Source organism: Equus caballus, chromosome 11, assembly GCF_041296265.1.
Source record: "Equus caballus isolate H_3958 breed thoroughbred chromosome 11, TB-T2T, whole genome shotgun sequence".
In the NCBI taxonomy this organism is placed as follows: Eukaryota; Metazoa; Chordata; class Mammalia; order Perissodactyla; family Equidae; genus Equus; species Equus caballus.
Window position 1 is genome coordinate 6,355,668 of NC_091694.1, and position 16,189 is coordinate 6,371,856.

The window sequence follows — 16,189 nt, forward strand, 5'->3', positions numbered from 1 at the left end:
TATAAATATACCATACTTATACCATATAATTCTTAAGTGTTTTGTTCTTAATTTTTCATTTGTGTCATGCTATTATAATTACCCAGCCTGCAGCAACATTGAAGATGTTTATAATACAGATGGAAATAAAACTGGATGCAAAATATACATGCTATTACATAGACAAACATAAAAGATGGAAGAATGAAAATGGTTGCACTGTTAGGATCATGGAATTAGGTGATTTTTTTTTCTTTTATAAAATATTCAATCTTGTTATAATAATAATTTGATAATAAAAATATGTACAATATAAAAACAAAATAACTCCTGACAGGATAACCACCAGAAAAACAGTGCCATATAACCCTTTCCGTGCAAAGACCTCTAAGAAAAAGCCCAAGTTGAAGCTCTAAGAGTTAATCTTTGCTGTCTCACCCTGAAAAGTAATTCTCAGTAGAATATTCTACAAGTTCGAGTTCTCCATCAGCTCTCCAAGCAAAGGTATACAACGACTCATCTCCAAAGGCCGGAAAGGGACTCCCAGTTCCTAGGCCGCACCACACAACCTGCCCTCTTAAGCATCCTTCAGGACGAACAGAACCTCCTGCCACTTGTTTATGAAAAGGCTTGGCATCTCCTTTCCTGATTTCAGGGTCCTGGAGGTCCAGCAAACACATTCAAAGCCCAAACAGGAAAACACTTTGCTCTGCCGCGATCCTGCAGAAGCTTGCACATGTTCGAGAGCCTCTTTCCTGACATTTTTCAACAAAGAGAATCTAAGATTTCAACCTATAGTGTTGTCCACATGCAACTGCTGGCAGGCTCCTGAAAGTTCTTCCTAAAACCAGCGGTCAACAACAAATTCCTGGGACATGAGCTCCGTGGGGAGTTTTTCAGTTCCCAGATCTTTGGTTCTGATACTTTAAAAGATCAATCATAATGCTGGGTCAGGGGGGAAGGGGCTAGAGAGGAAAGGAAGTGATGGAATTATTGAGGCCGTTCTGCTCAATGCATATCCTTCATCTAGACTCAGTCAGCTAATAACACATGGCAGCTGAGACGCTCGACCTTAAGGGAATTCAGGTGCGTATATACAGCCAAGGGAGGCAGAGCCCCATTCGCTCTGCTGAGCCAGGCCTCCAGGAGAGCGTGAGTGAGGACTTCACCAAGCCCCACCAGTCTGCAACGCTACAACAATCTACAGTTTCCAAACTGCTCATCGAGGCATCCCAGGGTGCTGCAGCAAACTCACAAAGGTGCCCATGATATTTAAAAGTTTCAAGGGAAACCCAGCATTCCTGGCCATGTCAGATACCACACAAAATTGTGTACTATTTTTTCAAGCAGCCATTGATTTGTGAGGACAGTAATGCTCATTGTTTGGAGGTAATCACTTAATAAACAGAACCACTAGGTATTTCTTTTGGCCTAGGAGCTCTGTGAAAAATTCCTGGGACACCAAGGGCACTGTGAACTCAGAAAACGTGGCAACATCTGACACACAGGATGAGGGCACACAATCAGACTTGGCTCGCTGCAAAGGCTGAGCACGGCTAACAAGTGCATTTTAGACTGTGAAAGGCACGTTCACGTACATTCTCTCCCACCGCCGTGACAGCCTCCTGGTGAAGTGGGTATCACAGCCCTGACTCCACAGGCGAGCCAGTGCAGTTTAAGTGATGTGCCTGTGGTCCCACAGCCGAAAGGAAGCCAAGCCAGTGCCCGACCCAGGTCTTCTGACTCCAGGTCCACTGGACTGGCTCAAAGTTGTGACCACCACATTTCGGCACTACTTTCAGGCTTGAAGCATTTTTTAAATATTTTCTTTTAACTGAGGTTATACACGCCTTTTAAAAAAATACCGGAACAACCCTCCCCCCGACCCCTCATGGCACCTCCTTGACCCAGAGACACTATTTTGTTTTGACAGGTGTTTGCTCCTTGGGCCAGAAGGATTCTTTCCCTGGGTCAAAGCCTGGACCACAACACGTGGGGGAGGCCGGCAATCCAGCCGCACACAGTGAAGCTGGCCCTCCCAGCTAGCTTGGCAACACGCTGCTCCAGCTTTCTCACGCCAGGTCATCAATGCCCGTGTTTGTTTTCAAAGGAAGGGTGTGTCACAGACAGTAAGGGAGTGGAAATACCTTTATCCACAGGAACTGTGGGAGCAGGGAAAAAAATAAACAAGGGCAAACGTTCCAGGGCAACCAAGGTAAGATATGGACAAAGGAGAGTGGAGAAAAGGGAAGCTCGTACGCCAAGGGCAACAGATGGAGGAAACACTCAGGCCATCAGGCACCCCATCCCTGCAGTGAGCTGGACCGGGGACTGCCACCTCTAGTTTGGCTTTTTCTAGGACAGCAGTGCCACCTTCTGTTGCGTAATCAGAACACCTCAGCTGGGTTGCCCATAGAAGAAAATTGAAGTGAGAGAAAATGATATGATGGAACAGAAGAGTCAAAGAGTTCCGTTTGCTGTGGAACGCTCGGTCACCTCCTCCAATCTCCTTCTCTCTAGTTTAGGGCAAACTCAGCAACCCCAGAGCCCAATCTCTGCCACCCTGGGCTGATGGATCAAGACCAAAAGGCTCCCTAGAGGTGAGTCTCTGGAGTTATCATCTTAGTCAGACTCTCAAATATGGGACTTTGCACCCAAACATCCAAGTGATAAAAATTCGGGCCATCTCCACAGTCTTTACACTCGACACTTGTACTTTCTAAAGTCAACAGATAATGAAGTTAGAGAACACTCAACTTTGCTTATCCATAATGCCCAAGTCCTTTTCCAGGAAGCCCCTTGGGGGTTCAATTCAACCCTAACCCACAAATTCCTTTTATGACATTCATGACAAATAGTTTCTTAAAACTTGTCTGAAAAAGGTCCAGAAACAGGGAGCTCACTACCTCCTGAAGCAGCTCGATCCACTTGTGGCCCGAGATGACAGAAAGTTCTTCATTACGTGAAGACAAACTTCTGTGTAATTCTATGCACTGCTTCAAGTTCTGCATCCAGCTGCCACCTCCCTTCCTGCACCAGAGCTTCCAACCGCAGACAGAACTGCTGGCTCTTCCCTAGTCTTCTCTCCCAGCTCTTCAGCTTCTCCTCACAGGCTGCGGTTTCCAGGCCCCTCACCTTCACGATTCCTCCCGTCTGAGTGCACTCCAGTTTAAAACACGGATTTCGATATTCCAAAACCAGACTGGAAAGGGAGCAGAGGTGGTGCTGCTTCTTGCAACTAATGCTACTGAACACAGACGTGTCAGACACTATGCAGCTAAGTACTCATTTACGTTTAGTTAATCCTCATAAAATAAATGAGGCAGATTTTATTATGATGCCTATTTTCCAGATGGGAAACACTGAGGTTAAGGGACTTCCCCAAGAAGAGGTGGAATTCACCCCAGGTCTCGGACTCTAGAGCTGTGACTTCTCCCCCTGACCTGGGCTGGCTCGTCTTACACTGGATGCTCTACTGCTCCCAGGGCAGCTCAAGGCCCTATAAGGCTGACAGCTTAATGCACCGGCACAGAGCAATGAAAGCAGTTATCAAACAGTTATTTTCTATCACTGACCCAAGATATTTGCTTTGAAAGAACAGTTGTTCTCAAAGTTGATCTGTGGACCCCTGGGGGTCTGCAAGGTCAAAGCTATTTTCCTAATACTAAGACATTATTTGCTTTTTTCACTGCGTTGACACTTACAGGAGCAATGGTGGGTAAACTTGCTGGCCCTTTAGAACAAATCAAGGCAATAGCATTTAAAAAAAAAAAAAAAACCAGCAAAGTTCACTTAAGAATGTCCTCAGTGAAGCAGTAAAAATGATTAACCTTGATTCTTGAGGACGATTTTTTTGGCATTTCATGTGGTGACATGAGAGGTAAGCACAAACACTCCTGCACATACCGAAGTATGATGGCTGTCTTGAGGAAAAGCACATACGTGATTGAGTTACAAGCTAAACTAGCTGCTTTGTTCAGGGATCACCATTTTTACTTGAAAGAATGACTGACAGACAAACCATAGTTATGCAGACATGGGTATCTGGCAGACATTTTCTCAAAAAAAATATGAAACATGTCACTTCAAGGAAAACTCTGATAATACCGATTGGCAATGATAAATTCAAGCTCTCAAGCAAAATTAGAACCTGGAGAAATGTGTACTCCCCACTGTGAGCATGGCAGCTTTCCAATACTTAACAGCTTGTCTGATGAGATCAGTAATGTCACTAATGAATACGACTTTTCTGGATATTATAGAACAGAGTGTGTCAGCATTTAGGGGATCTGCATAACTCAGTGAGCCAATGTTTTCCAAATTGCTAGAGTCTGCTGATATCACATCATGGCTGGGTAAAAGGACCCTTCAAAGAGCAGGAGAGACCGTGGATTCTAACACAGAAAGTTCAGTGATGAGGTTTCACATTCCACATTTCAATGAACCAACCTTTAGGAAACTACCACGTGTTAAGTTTTGATGAAGTATCAAAGAATATACACAAGTACCCGAAGGGCTATTAAAATACCTCTCCTCTTTGCCACGACCCTTCTAAGTATTTTTCAAATACTTCAACCAAAACAACGTATCTCAATAAACGAAATGCAGAAGCAGTTATGAGAACCTAGCTGTCTATTAAGCTAGACATCAGACATTAAGGAGACCTGTAGAATGGTAAAATGATGCCACTCTTTGTACTAATTTTTTTTGGTTCCAGAAATAGTCATTTCTCATAAAAATGTTATTTATAATATGTAACAGGTTGGTTATTTTAAAATAGATAAAAATTTAAAATTTTTGTTTTAACTCCTAAGATAATAAATATCAATAAAGCCAAAAAGATCAAAAGTTTTTTGGGATCCTAATTATTAATTGTGTAAAGAAACCAAAATATTTTCAGAACTGCTACAGTAAAAAATTAAAAGCACATCTTAAAAAACCAAACTAGGAAGCAGTGCCACCTAGTGGGAAAGACAGCTACGACATCGATCCATTTGAGGACAAAATAAATGACAACTTCAGTAACATATCCTAATGTTAGAAACTTCACATACTTAAGGCAGAAATATTAAAAATTAAGGGTTTAGACTCCAAAAATACTGAGTATCAACTGAAATAAAATGTAAATGTTCCAGAATAGAGGGAGGGTCGAGAGGAGTTTGAGGTGGAGGCTGCTACCTGGAAGCCAGCTCAGGCAGGAGAGGAAGTCAGGGCCAGGACTAAGACAAAGGGAGCACACAGGACTCATGCTGGGGATTGTTTCCAATTCTTGGAGATGCCTTGAGGACTCATGGTCTTTCTGTCCCCCGGTGGGTCTCTTCTAGCCACTGGGGACTGGAGGACATCTGAGCTGGAGAGCTCCACCTGACTGCCTCCATGCTCACCCTCCAAAACAACTACATCAAGTTAGTTTGACAGCTGAATTTTGTGTTCTGATTTCTGCGAGCTCCGCGGCAGGAACAGAAATCATTCCATGAAAACTTTTCATTCAACAATCAGACTTGAAATTCAAATGACTGAATGAAACACAGTAAAGCACATCAGACAAGGAGTAAGTATAAATGACATGTCTTTCCAACCTTCGTGTGGGATTGCAAAAAGGGGAGGCTGAGCACAAAACACACATTAACAAACTTCCCAATTCTGCCCTTTTTTGCTCTTCCTCCTCTCTCATAAAGACATGTCATTCCAGGGAATTTGCTGGTTTGTGTCACTGTATTCCAGAAGGGGTGACAGTTAAGTGCACACACCCTGCTCTCCAACCAACTTCCCCATGAGGCTGCAGCTTCAGGCAAAGACCAGCAACTGGACACCCCAAGGCTCCAGGCCACAAATCCTCCTTTCCCTCCACAAAGGAAGCCCCAAAACTTGGCAGCTTCTTGGGCTTATTTTACACACAGGCTCTAAGGCCCACACGCCCCAAATACTAAGACAGAAGATGAATACTAATGTGGCTGACCATTTTCCTTCTGCAAGCCCAAGCAGAGCTGTGAGCATCCTCGACCCAGACCACCCATCTACCCTCCTGCTAGTAATACTTAGACGAATTCTTAAGCCTCGGGTCCTCACTTGGCATAGAAAGGAGCCTGCATTTGCAGTTTGCAGGATTCACTTTTTTTCTTTCTCCTGCACGCTGGTGCCAAAACTTTCTTTCTTGGTAAAATGTTTTCTTATCTGTATCCTTCATAGCCTTTCATGGGTTTATTTCAGTGGCTGCACGTAGTCCTATCCAACCACACACTCAGTTCAAATTTGGAAGAGCTCATGCTATATTTTCGGATATACTACTGTTTTAGATTATAATTGGGTACAACTTTAATAAATTCTACTACATTACTTTGAAAGCTTCAGTTGGTTTCAAAGCAGTTTTTAAAGATTTTATTTTTCCTTTTTCTCCCCAAAGCCCCCTGGTACATAGCTGTATATTTTTAGTTTTGGGTCCTTCTAGTTGTGGCATGTGGTTCGCCGCCTCAGCATGGCTTGATGAGCAGTGCCATGTCCATGCCCAGGATCTGAACCAGTGAAACCCTGGGCCACCAAAGTGGAGCACACGAACTTAACCACTCAGCCACAGGGCTGGCCCCCATAATGCAGTTTTTAATGACAAAACTCGGTTCCTAGTCCTCAGGCCTAGAGTGATGAAATTAGTCTTTCTCTTTGGGGAAAAAAAAAATTTTGTCGCATAAAGAATGTTTCCTCAACAGGCACACCTGGACTAAGGCCCAGTGCACAGTACAGCAAGCCTGCCCAACACAAGGGAGGCCTTAACCTTCAACATAAGAGGTCAAGTAGTGTGACAGGAAACGCAGCTAATTACTCTCGGCTGCTACCGAGAAGGAAAGGTAAGAAGAAATGGCTATGCTGTTTCAAAAAAAGACCAGTCTGTACAGTTCACCCAAGAGTGGGAGCGTACAAGCCCAGGACAACAAGGATTAGGCGTAGCATCTGCGACAGCCAGGGGGGGAGAGGCCTCACCTCGTCTGACCTGCTCATGGCCCTTCTTCACATCCAGACGCCTAAAGAGAACCCAGAGTACACAAGGCAGCTCTCGTGGCTTCCTGATTCTAGAAACATTCCCACACCTGACTCACCTGCAGAGCAGTGACCCCACCAAGCCCACCTGGGTGCAGAGCACAGGTGGGCTGCTGCACTTAGCCAGGTCTCTCAAGAGCCTTTCTAGTCTGGACATAAGGCACCATCTGCGAGGCTGGAAATCCAAGCTGCCTCAGCACTTACTCATTCCAGAGGGGTCGCCAGGTTTCTCTACAGCTGGTTTCGCCCCAGAAAATTTACACATGGTTGTGTAGTGTGTTAGTGGGACAGATCGTGACCAGACATATGAACTGAGCCATAATGTTAAAATGCCTTATTCGCATCCAGCCACCCCACCACAGCCAACACCAAATACCTTTGGGTCATCAGCCTCAGGTTTTTCAGTCTCTGAATCGTCATCTTCCTACAAGACAAAGAATTTAGAGGATTAAGCTTAAAAGAGCGGGCCTGAGGGTTCTCACATGCATAACTATGGGTTGGAGCAAACTTATCCAGCTTGGGTCATCCCACTAAGAACCCCTCCCCTACCATATGACCCAGAACTGGAGAAAGAGAAGGGAAAAACAAGATGTTCTGGGGGAAATACAAGAACATGAGCAGCTCAAAGTCATTATTCCAGCAATGCCATAGTCTACATTAGTGAAAACGCCTGAGATTAAAAATCACAGCCATAAAAATGGAGAAAGGTTGCAATATGCTTCAGAAAAGGGTAAGACCAGGCCCCACAGGACAAAACAGGCATAGTGTTTCCAATGAAATATCAATTACTTAAAACCAGGAATATGAAGCTTTTTGTCCTTCTTTGCCTTTTATATACACAAATACATCAGACTCAGACCTACCGTGACATCGTTTGCCATCAGTGTGCCATATACTCCAGCACAACAACTAGACCCCAGCACTTCAACCCAATAGCATTTGCACCAACATGAACAGCAGGAAGGGAGGCATCAAATGACCAGAGCAAGTGACCCGAGAAAGGCAGGACTAAAGGACCATGTCCAGCCTTTCTCAGGAAAGGCTTGAGTAGGCCTTGCCTCCATCCAAGCTCTCACACAACTGCCAAGGCTCTATCCAGCCTTGTTCCTTATCCAAATGGCCTGCCTGCCACACGGCACCACAGGGGCCAGCCATCCTCCAAAGTGTGCACTGGCCTCACCAGAGCTAGCCCACCATTCTGCTGAATGCTAACGCAGGTCAAAGATCAGCTACCCTGTTAGCTGATCTGTTCCACTACCCAGAACACTCCCAAGGCACAGGAACCTCTAGGGTAAAACCCAGGAAAAAATTAAGTTTCATTTGAAACTGCTTTTTTCAATCGAGCTACACTTTAACCCAAACATTAAACAGCACTCCAGATGTTAATACAAACATCACCTGAGACGCTTCAACAAACTATACTGATGGGTTTGATATTTAACTGTCTTGTAAGACGCCAGTGGGCCACAGGTTTTAAATGCACTCTCCATAACCTCCTTAAAATGAAATCAATCACGCCAAATAATCAGAGATGCAGCTAAGCCAAATACAATCACATTTTAGAGTGTCTATATTGGGATTTGATGAGAGGATTTTACTAAAATATGAAATAAAGCTTAAATATGATGAAAATTCTAAGCAAAGTAAATGTGGAACAACAGCTCAAAAACACATACGATGCACATTTATTGAAGAAAATAGTTATGGATGTTAAGCCAGTATGTATGCACTTCAGAAAAGTCAGGAAAAGAAAACAAATTGCAAAGCTCTTCTAAATAATTTCAGTCAGTTCTGAATTATCAGCATTAATGGTGGGGTTAAGGGCATGAAAATATCTCCCAAAAGAGCATAAAATACAAAACAAATGTTTTTTAATTTGGAAAGTATTTTAATTCTAACACTCAAATATCAAGCTGTAACAAAATTTTCAAACAAATAATAAAGTACATTGAATGTTTCAATTAAAGCTGCTGCTAAACAGCCAAATTCTATATCCAGATTCAACTTTGTATGTCTTTGCGTTAAGCACCAGCCTGAATCCTTGTGTTTTGTCCAAACTTTTTCAATTCTGGCTCATGATGCCCAGGTGATTGTGTATCTAAAGTCTTTCTGGTTAATTAAGGCACAAATTCTCTTTTGTTAGCCAGCCCATAATCTTTCAGGTAAGATTTGTGATCAAGAACCAAGGGCACGCTGATAAAAAGTGCCAAGTAAAATGTCAAGAAAGAAGCTAAGAAGGATCAAACCACAAATAAAAACAAAATAATTTTCCTTCCTAATCTTTTTAATAAACTGAAAGATGTGAATGAGCACCAACCAAGATTAAAAATAACAGAGTTGATTGTAGATATAAATGACACACCAATTAGGACGATGCACTGTTACAAATGGAGTAAGTTATCTAAACAAGGGAAACCAACATTAATATCTGGGTTAAATAAAATAATCCACCATCTTCTTTCCCCAATTTGGATTCAAAGGTTAATACAAAATGGTTGAGGTGAAAACAAATTTGATTTTCAAACAGAAATACTGATATCAGCCTAATTTCCTCAACTGAAGCCAAATGAAAGGTGAGGGGGACGGGGGATGAAGTTAGGCACGAAATGGAACACTGTTAGTACAGTTTAGGTTTTTGAGAAATGAAACAGTGTTTTGAGCAGGTCTGGATTCGGGAAGAGGTTTACTTACCGACTGTTTGCTGTTCTCATCCTCCTCTTCTTCATAACCATCTTCATCACCCCCGAGGCGAGAAAAGTCATCGTCTCCATAGGCGTCAGATACCAATCCACCTTTCTCCTCTGAAACAGAGGAAAAAAGGGAAAATGGATGAATGGGGAAAAAAATGCAAGAAAATCTTTCAGTGATTTGAATGGCCAGAACCATTTCTGAAAATAAAAGGGGAGCATAAATCACATGTGAGGAACTGTAGGCCCAGATTCTGCCTTTGGGAAGGCCACAATTTAGTGTATGAAATCACTAAAAAGAATGAGGAGAAAACCAAGTACTACATTCTGTTTCCAATGCTTCCAATCCACATACTATGCCAAGTGAAGCCTTTTCTTCCCTGAACTATTATATTATAGCATGTTGTTTGAGCACCTCTTCTGATATGCATATCGCTACCTTGTATCATAAGCACCAGTGAACTCGTCTTGTCATACAAACAAGAACTCTGCCTTCCTCATTTTTGTGTGTCCCCCTCTAGAAACAGGACCTTGACCAGGGGGCACTCCAAAGGGTTCCCAATTACACCTACTGGAGAAGTAAAATCTTTTTCTATGCTCAAAACAAAACAAACAACACCAAAACCCCAAACCCTACAAATTACTGGGAAACCATTAGAGAACCTGCTGTCTGAAAACAGACCAAACAAAACTGAGAGTAGCTAACTTAGTCTAGTTTCTCCCTCATTTCCAGATGAGGAAACCAAGGCCCAGATATGTTAGGCAACTTACTCCCTTTTCTATGATCCCAAAGAAATTTGTTTCCATTTCCTAACATTGTGATTCTCAACCAGAGTAAGCCCGCAACATCACTGATGGGCTTTAACAACTCACAAAGTAATGGAATCACCGAGGAGCCTTACAATTCTCACAAAATGCCCAGATCCTACCCCAGATCTATGGAATTAGACTCTCTCGCAGTGGAGACCAGATACATACGTATTTTTAAAAGCTCCAAGATGCGTCTAGGGCACATTCCTAATGAAAAGTTATAAATTTAACAAGACACAACCCTTATCACCCGCCACGTACGTTTACTCATCGCTCTCCCCCATCAAACAAGCCCGGAGGGACAGGCAGTGGTTCAGTAGCCTTGAATCCTCTCTACCCAGCACGATGTTGGGCACGGAAGACTTTCAGTAAGTTTCGGCAGAATAATCGAATCAATGGAAGGAGACGGTCCATTCTTACTCAGAGCGCCTACGCTTTGGCCCACTCAGGACCCCGATCGCGCTTCGGGGCTCCGGGGCCCGATACTTGGGGCACAACGACCACCTCTTTCCCTACTGCCCTGCCCGAGGAGCAGCATTCCGAGCAGACACCTGATTCTCCCCTTCCAGCTCCCTACTCGGGCCTCACCAGCCGCGCTGCCCGCCGTTTCGACTCCAGCCTCGCCGTCCGACTCGGGCTCTGAATCTTCCGCGTAAACTGCCAGAGACGACAGAACACTCTTCTTCCCCGCCATCTTATACCCACAGTCCCGGCGCGGCTCACCCCAATGACTCCAAAAAGCCGACTTCCGTGCTTTTCCGGAAAAGCGACTTCTTCCGGATCCCAGGAGACCCCGCGCCCATTCCGTCCGGGAACCAATAAAAACTGCCGTTTCTGCGCCTGGCCCCGCCCCTGTAAGAGCGCTCTCGTGAAGTCATCACTGCGCGACGGATACAAGGTTGTGTGGGTTTTACCTGACCCTTAGTTCCTGGCGGTTTTGCTTCTCAGAGTTGGGGGTGGCGTATGGAGGTCTTTGCGTAGTTCTCGACCCAGCAGGCGGCAGCGGCCCGGAGAGAGCCCTTCGCTTCTGGGCGGCCCAGGGCAGCTCTGATTTCTTGGGGTGAAGAGAGGGAGGCTTCGGCTGGGGAAGGGAGAAAAGAGCGAATCTGGGGTTCAGAGGAGGAAAAGGGAAGAGCTCTCCTCCAGGAGGTGGGAAGAAAGGGATGGGGTCCTGGGGGAAAGAATGGTCATCATGGCTGCGCTTATAGAAGGAGCAGAAGGTGGATCTTAGAAAAACAGTTCCACCTTCTCCAAACTGTTTCCGAAGGCATTTGTGTTTCCTCTCGTGATCTGATTTCTAGCTCTTTGCTAAAATGTGGCCTGGGGTAGTTCAGTGTTTTTATTTTCACTGAGCATAAAGGTGGAGATGTTAATTACCCAGGAATGTATTGCTTGAGGTAGTTCACTTGCAGCTATATTGCTTGAAAATAGTATGTTGCTTGAATGTAATAAAGCAAATTTATACTCATAGAGAAAGATAAGCTGTATTTTACAAGCAGAACAGAAGATTCTTGTGGCAACCATAGGGTCATCACCTTTGCCTTAACTTTTGGCCACTGTCTGTCGCTAAGATGAGCACCCACCTTTCCTCTCCTTTTGACCCTGGGCGACGAGTCCGGAACACGTTGAAGAAGGTCTTTGGGTTTGACTCTTTTAAGACGCCTTTACAGGAGAGTGCGACCATGGCTGTAGTGAAAGGTAACATTGCCAAACTACTTCCGTTTACATTTGTGCTGGCTCTACCCTAGCACTGCTGCAGAACACCCTAGTTCTCACCTTTCCTTGGTCCATAATTGGTTTTGGAAATCTTGCGGACTTATCATCCAAAGTTTGCAGTTTTATTGGCAGAACCTCCCAGCTGTTCTGGTTCTTACATTTCCTGGTGAGAACTACAGATTATCTTTGAAAACAGTTCATAGATTCCCATTCTTGTTCATTTGTGTATAGGCAGTAGTGGGGTTGACAGGAATGGCTCAACCTAGTCACTGACTTGCTAGGTAATCCCCTTGTTGAAGATTGAGTGACCTGGGTCCCAAATAGGGAAGGAAGGAGTAATAATATTATAAACCTCAGATATGGTGACAAATGGAAGTTATCAAGAAGGGAGCAGCAGTGTAATATTAATTATAACATTTATAAACAGAAGACCTCTAAGTGATGTTGCTTCCATGTCTATACAGATATGCCCACTCATCTAGAAATATTCGGCTTTCAGTGGCTGTTTAGTCATCCATATCCCAGCCGACTCAGACTTCTTAACCTTGTAGTTGTTGTCGCCTTTACCGGAAATGGTTTGTACACATTTCCAAATCTCCCTGGATGTTATATTGAGACCCTGCCATATGCCAGACACTGCCAGGTGCTTTTCCTACATTCTCATTTAATTTTCAACAGCCTTGATGAAGTAAAAAGATGAAGGAAGCGTTGAGATGTCTTGTTTTTTTGCAGGTGACAAGGATGTCTTTGTGTGCATGCCCACAGGGGCGGGAAAATCCCTCTGCTATCAACTCCCTGCTCTGTTGGCCAAAGGCATCACCATCGTAGTCTCTCCTCTCATTGCTTTGATTCAGGTGAGGCCCAGGGGAATGAAGATGGTGGCCCAAAATGTTTAGGAGAAGGTTTTCTATAGCTGGAAATTTTACTGCTCCTTTCTTTGTTATTTTTTTGCCTCTTATTTTCTTTGATTTGCCTATCTCCCTCTCTATGTTGGGTTTCTGAATTGTCCAAATGTGAGGTTTTCCACTAGTGCATATCACACTGCTGGGTTATGAATGTGTCTTCTGGGTTTTGATGGCCTGCGGTCTCTCACTCTTCTTTGTAACTTTTTGTTGGGAGGAATATGGAACTGTATCTGTATACACATACACACTCTCATATGTACACACATGCACTCTTGACAGGGTAGAAGATACAGATGGATAAACAGCTAAATTGGTATGGAGGGCATCCCTGGTATCTTGCTTTATTTTGGCAAGGGCACAATTATGAGACAGAGAAAAAGAAGAGAAACTGGTTGGGATGCTGTTAACATCTGCTGTGCACTTCTGACTATATTTAAGGCCTGCAGATGGGCTGATAGACTCAGAAATGAGGAAGTGTGGCTGTGTGGTTAAGAGCCATCTACCGTGAAGAAAGAGAGAGACAGGGAGTAATAACAATGCCTTCCATGTTCACTAGGTCTCAGGCCTTGTGCTAAGTGCTTTATGTGCATTAACTCACCTTTGAGATATAAAATTTTATTTAATTCTTAGAACAATCCTATTAGGTAGTTACTATTTTTGTGGTAGAGAGAGAGAAAGAGAGTGAGAAAATTGAAAGGTGAAGGTTAAGAACCAGCCAAAGAGCATGTGGCGATGAAGTGAGCTGGGATTAAATGCAGGTGTGTTGGCTGCAGAGCCTGTCCTCTCAACCCCTTCCCCACCTGTACTTCTTGTGTGCAAAGAGAAGACATATTGGAGGTGGGAGGAGGACGTTTTATGGCTGGAAAATACCCTAGGGAATCGCAGTGACATTTACCACTGAGTCCTGAGGGCCAATTATACCTCTCTGGCCTCTCCTCCTTCTGCCCTCAGGATCAGGTGGATCACTTGCTGGCCCTGAAGGTACAAGTGAGTTCCCTGAACTCGAAGCTCTCAGCACAGGAGAAGAAGGAGCTACTCTCTGACCTGGAGCAAGAAAAGCCCCGGACCAAACTCCTATATATCACACCGGAGATGGCGGCCTCAGCCTCCTTCCAGCCCACCCTGAACTCCCTGGTGTCCCGCCACCTGCTCTCCTACCTGGTGGTGGATGAAGCTCATTGTGTTTCCCAGTGGGGACACGACTTCCGCCCTGACTACTTGCGTCTGGGTGCCCTGCGCTCCCGCCTGGCACATGCCCCATGTGTGGCTCTGACTGCCACGGCCACCCCACAGGTCCGAGAGGATGTGTTTGCTGCCTTGCACCTGAAGCAACCAGTTGCCATCTTCAAGACTCCCTGCTTCCGGGCGAACCTCTTCTATGATGTGCAGTTCAAGGAACTGCTTTCCGATCCCTACGGAAACCTGAGGGACTTCTGTCTTAAGGCTCTTGGACAGAAGGCTGATAAAGGGGTAAGGGCACTGAGGTTGGGGGGCCCAAGACAAACTTGGAGCAGGGGGGTGCTATCTGTGGCATAAAGATGGACATTGGTTTTCTAAGACCTTTGGTTTTTCAGCTTCCTCAGCCGGGACTAGCTGTAGCTTCTTAAAACTCGTGCCCAGAGGGTTGTCCCTTTGGTTTCCTGACATTGTTCCTCTTAGTGGGGTTCCCTCGTCCTGGAATCCTGTGGGAGGCAAGCAGCTGGCCCCTCTGAGGGTGGCCGTTGCAGAGCTATCCAAGGTTTCAGGGGAGGAGGCAGAGGAGTTAGGTAGGTTGGGTTTTGAGCTGTTTTGGTCCTACTTTGTTAGAAAGTGCCAGAGCCCTGCTAGGTGTCCTGCCTCAGAGGAGATTGTGAGGCTGATGAGAGAAAGAGCGCAGAGCTTCTTTTAAAGCAGGCCACAGTGTAATCAGCTGACTGCTTTGTTCCTCCCGATGCTGATTTTCTTCTGTGTCTCCCCATTCAGCTGTCCGGCTGTGGCATTGTCTACTGTAGGACCAGAGAGGCTTGCGAACAGCTGGCGATAGAGCTCAGTTATAGGGGGGTGAACGCCAAGGCTTACCATGCAGGTAAGGGGCACGTAGGCCACGTGGTCTTCTTCACCCTCAGAGGCCTCTTAGTGGGTCTCTTGTTCCTTATGGATCCTGGATAATCAGGTGGTCCGTCATCTTTTTCCAGATACCCACACAAAGCTAAGGTGATTCACTTAAATTCACAGAAGGGAGTGTAGACACGAATGAGGTCTAAAATGAGAATTGTGACTCCTGACTTCTCTTTCTCACCTTCTGCCCACTCGGCAGCAGGTGATGAGTTTTTATAAGCCCGGGTATTGGTGTTGTGAAAAGAGCATAGGCTGTGGAGGCCAGTGGACTTTGGTTTGAAGCGTGGCTCTAACATTGATTGAGTGCTCTGTGCCACACACAGGCTAGGGGCTTTACATTTCTTAGCTCAGGCTTAGTGAGGTTAAGTGCTTGGCCCAAGATCATACAGCTGGTAACTGATGGATTCAGGATGTGTGTACAGTGCCCAGCAGAGTGTCAAACCCAAGGTAGACCCCAAGGGAAACCCAGGGGAAATGTGAATTTCCTTCCCTGCCTTCTCCTCCCTTGCAGGGCTGAAGGCTTCTGAAAGAACACTGGTGCAGAATGAGTGGATGGAGGAGAAAGTCCCTGTAATTGTTGCAACCATTAGCTTTGGGATGGGAGTGGACAAAGCTAATGTCAGGTGAGCTCTGGTTCTTGTCTTACCTTACTGGTCGGGGCCTGGCTCAGGGTGGGGCTGCCTAGTGCTCTGCCTAGAGGACCAGGGCCATAGGCTCCTTCTAGGGCCGGAGGGGAAGGAGGCCCCAGGAAGGAGTCCCTCATGCACAGCCCAAATGCTGACAGTTCCTGTGCAGCCTGCTCCCCAGCAACTGCACAGCAGGATTCTGCCATCCCCCACGAGAGGGGACAGCACACACATTGTCAGGCTCATCCATTAACACAGGCCTGTTTGTGCACATTTTAGCAGATGGACTCTGTGAGAGGGTGGGATGAACTATCCTAAATTGCTCCCTGTGGGAAGT

General features: G+C 45.2%; 2 protein-coding genes across 11 annotated transcripts in view; one reads left to right on the top strand and one right to left on the bottom strand.

Annotated features, from left to right (window-relative positions):
* SAP30BP (SAP30 binding protein) overlaps positions 1 to 11,309 on the bottom strand; it is a 34,145-nt gene extending 22,836 nt beyond the window's left edge. Inside the window, exons 1-3 of one of the 2 annotated variants that reach the window (XM_001495435.6) lie at positions 11,097 to 11,309; positions 9,703 to 9,812; positions 7,388 to 7,435 (exon numbers count right to left, since the gene is read on the bottom strand). In XM_001495435.6, coding sequence (XP_001495485.1) covers positions 7,388 to 7,435; positions 9,703 to 9,812; positions 11,097 to 11,202 — 264 coding nt within the window. In that variant the 5' untranslated portion in view covers positions 11,203 to 11,309. The remainder of the gene's footprint in view (positions 1 to 7,387; positions 7,436 to 9,702; positions 9,813 to 11,096) is intronic. The other variant, XM_023652017.2, reaches the window with a different exon arrangement.
* RECQL5 (RecQ like helicase 5) overlaps positions 11,306 to 16,189 on the top strand; it is a 34,910-nt gene continuing 30,026 nt past the window's right edge. The window contains exons 1-6 of one of the 9 annotated variants that reach the window (XM_070225980.1): positions 11,306 to 11,406; positions 11,980 to 12,206; positions 12,957 to 13,078; positions 14,081 to 14,599; positions 15,092 to 15,194; positions 15,738 to 15,849. In XM_070225980.1, the coding sequence (XP_070082081.1) occupies positions 12,080 to 12,206; positions 12,957 to 13,078; positions 14,081 to 14,599; positions 15,092 to 15,194; positions 15,738 to 15,849 (983 nt within the window). In that variant the 5' untranslated portion in view covers positions 11,306 to 11,406; positions 11,980 to 12,079. Of the gene's footprint in view, positions 11,658 to 11,979; positions 12,207 to 12,956; positions 13,079 to 14,080; positions 14,600 to 15,091; positions 15,195 to 15,737; positions 15,850 to 16,189 lie in introns of all 9 variants that reach the window. The other 8 variants (XM_070225983.1, XR_011422816.1, XR_011422814.1 and 5 more) reach the window with 8 other exon arrangements.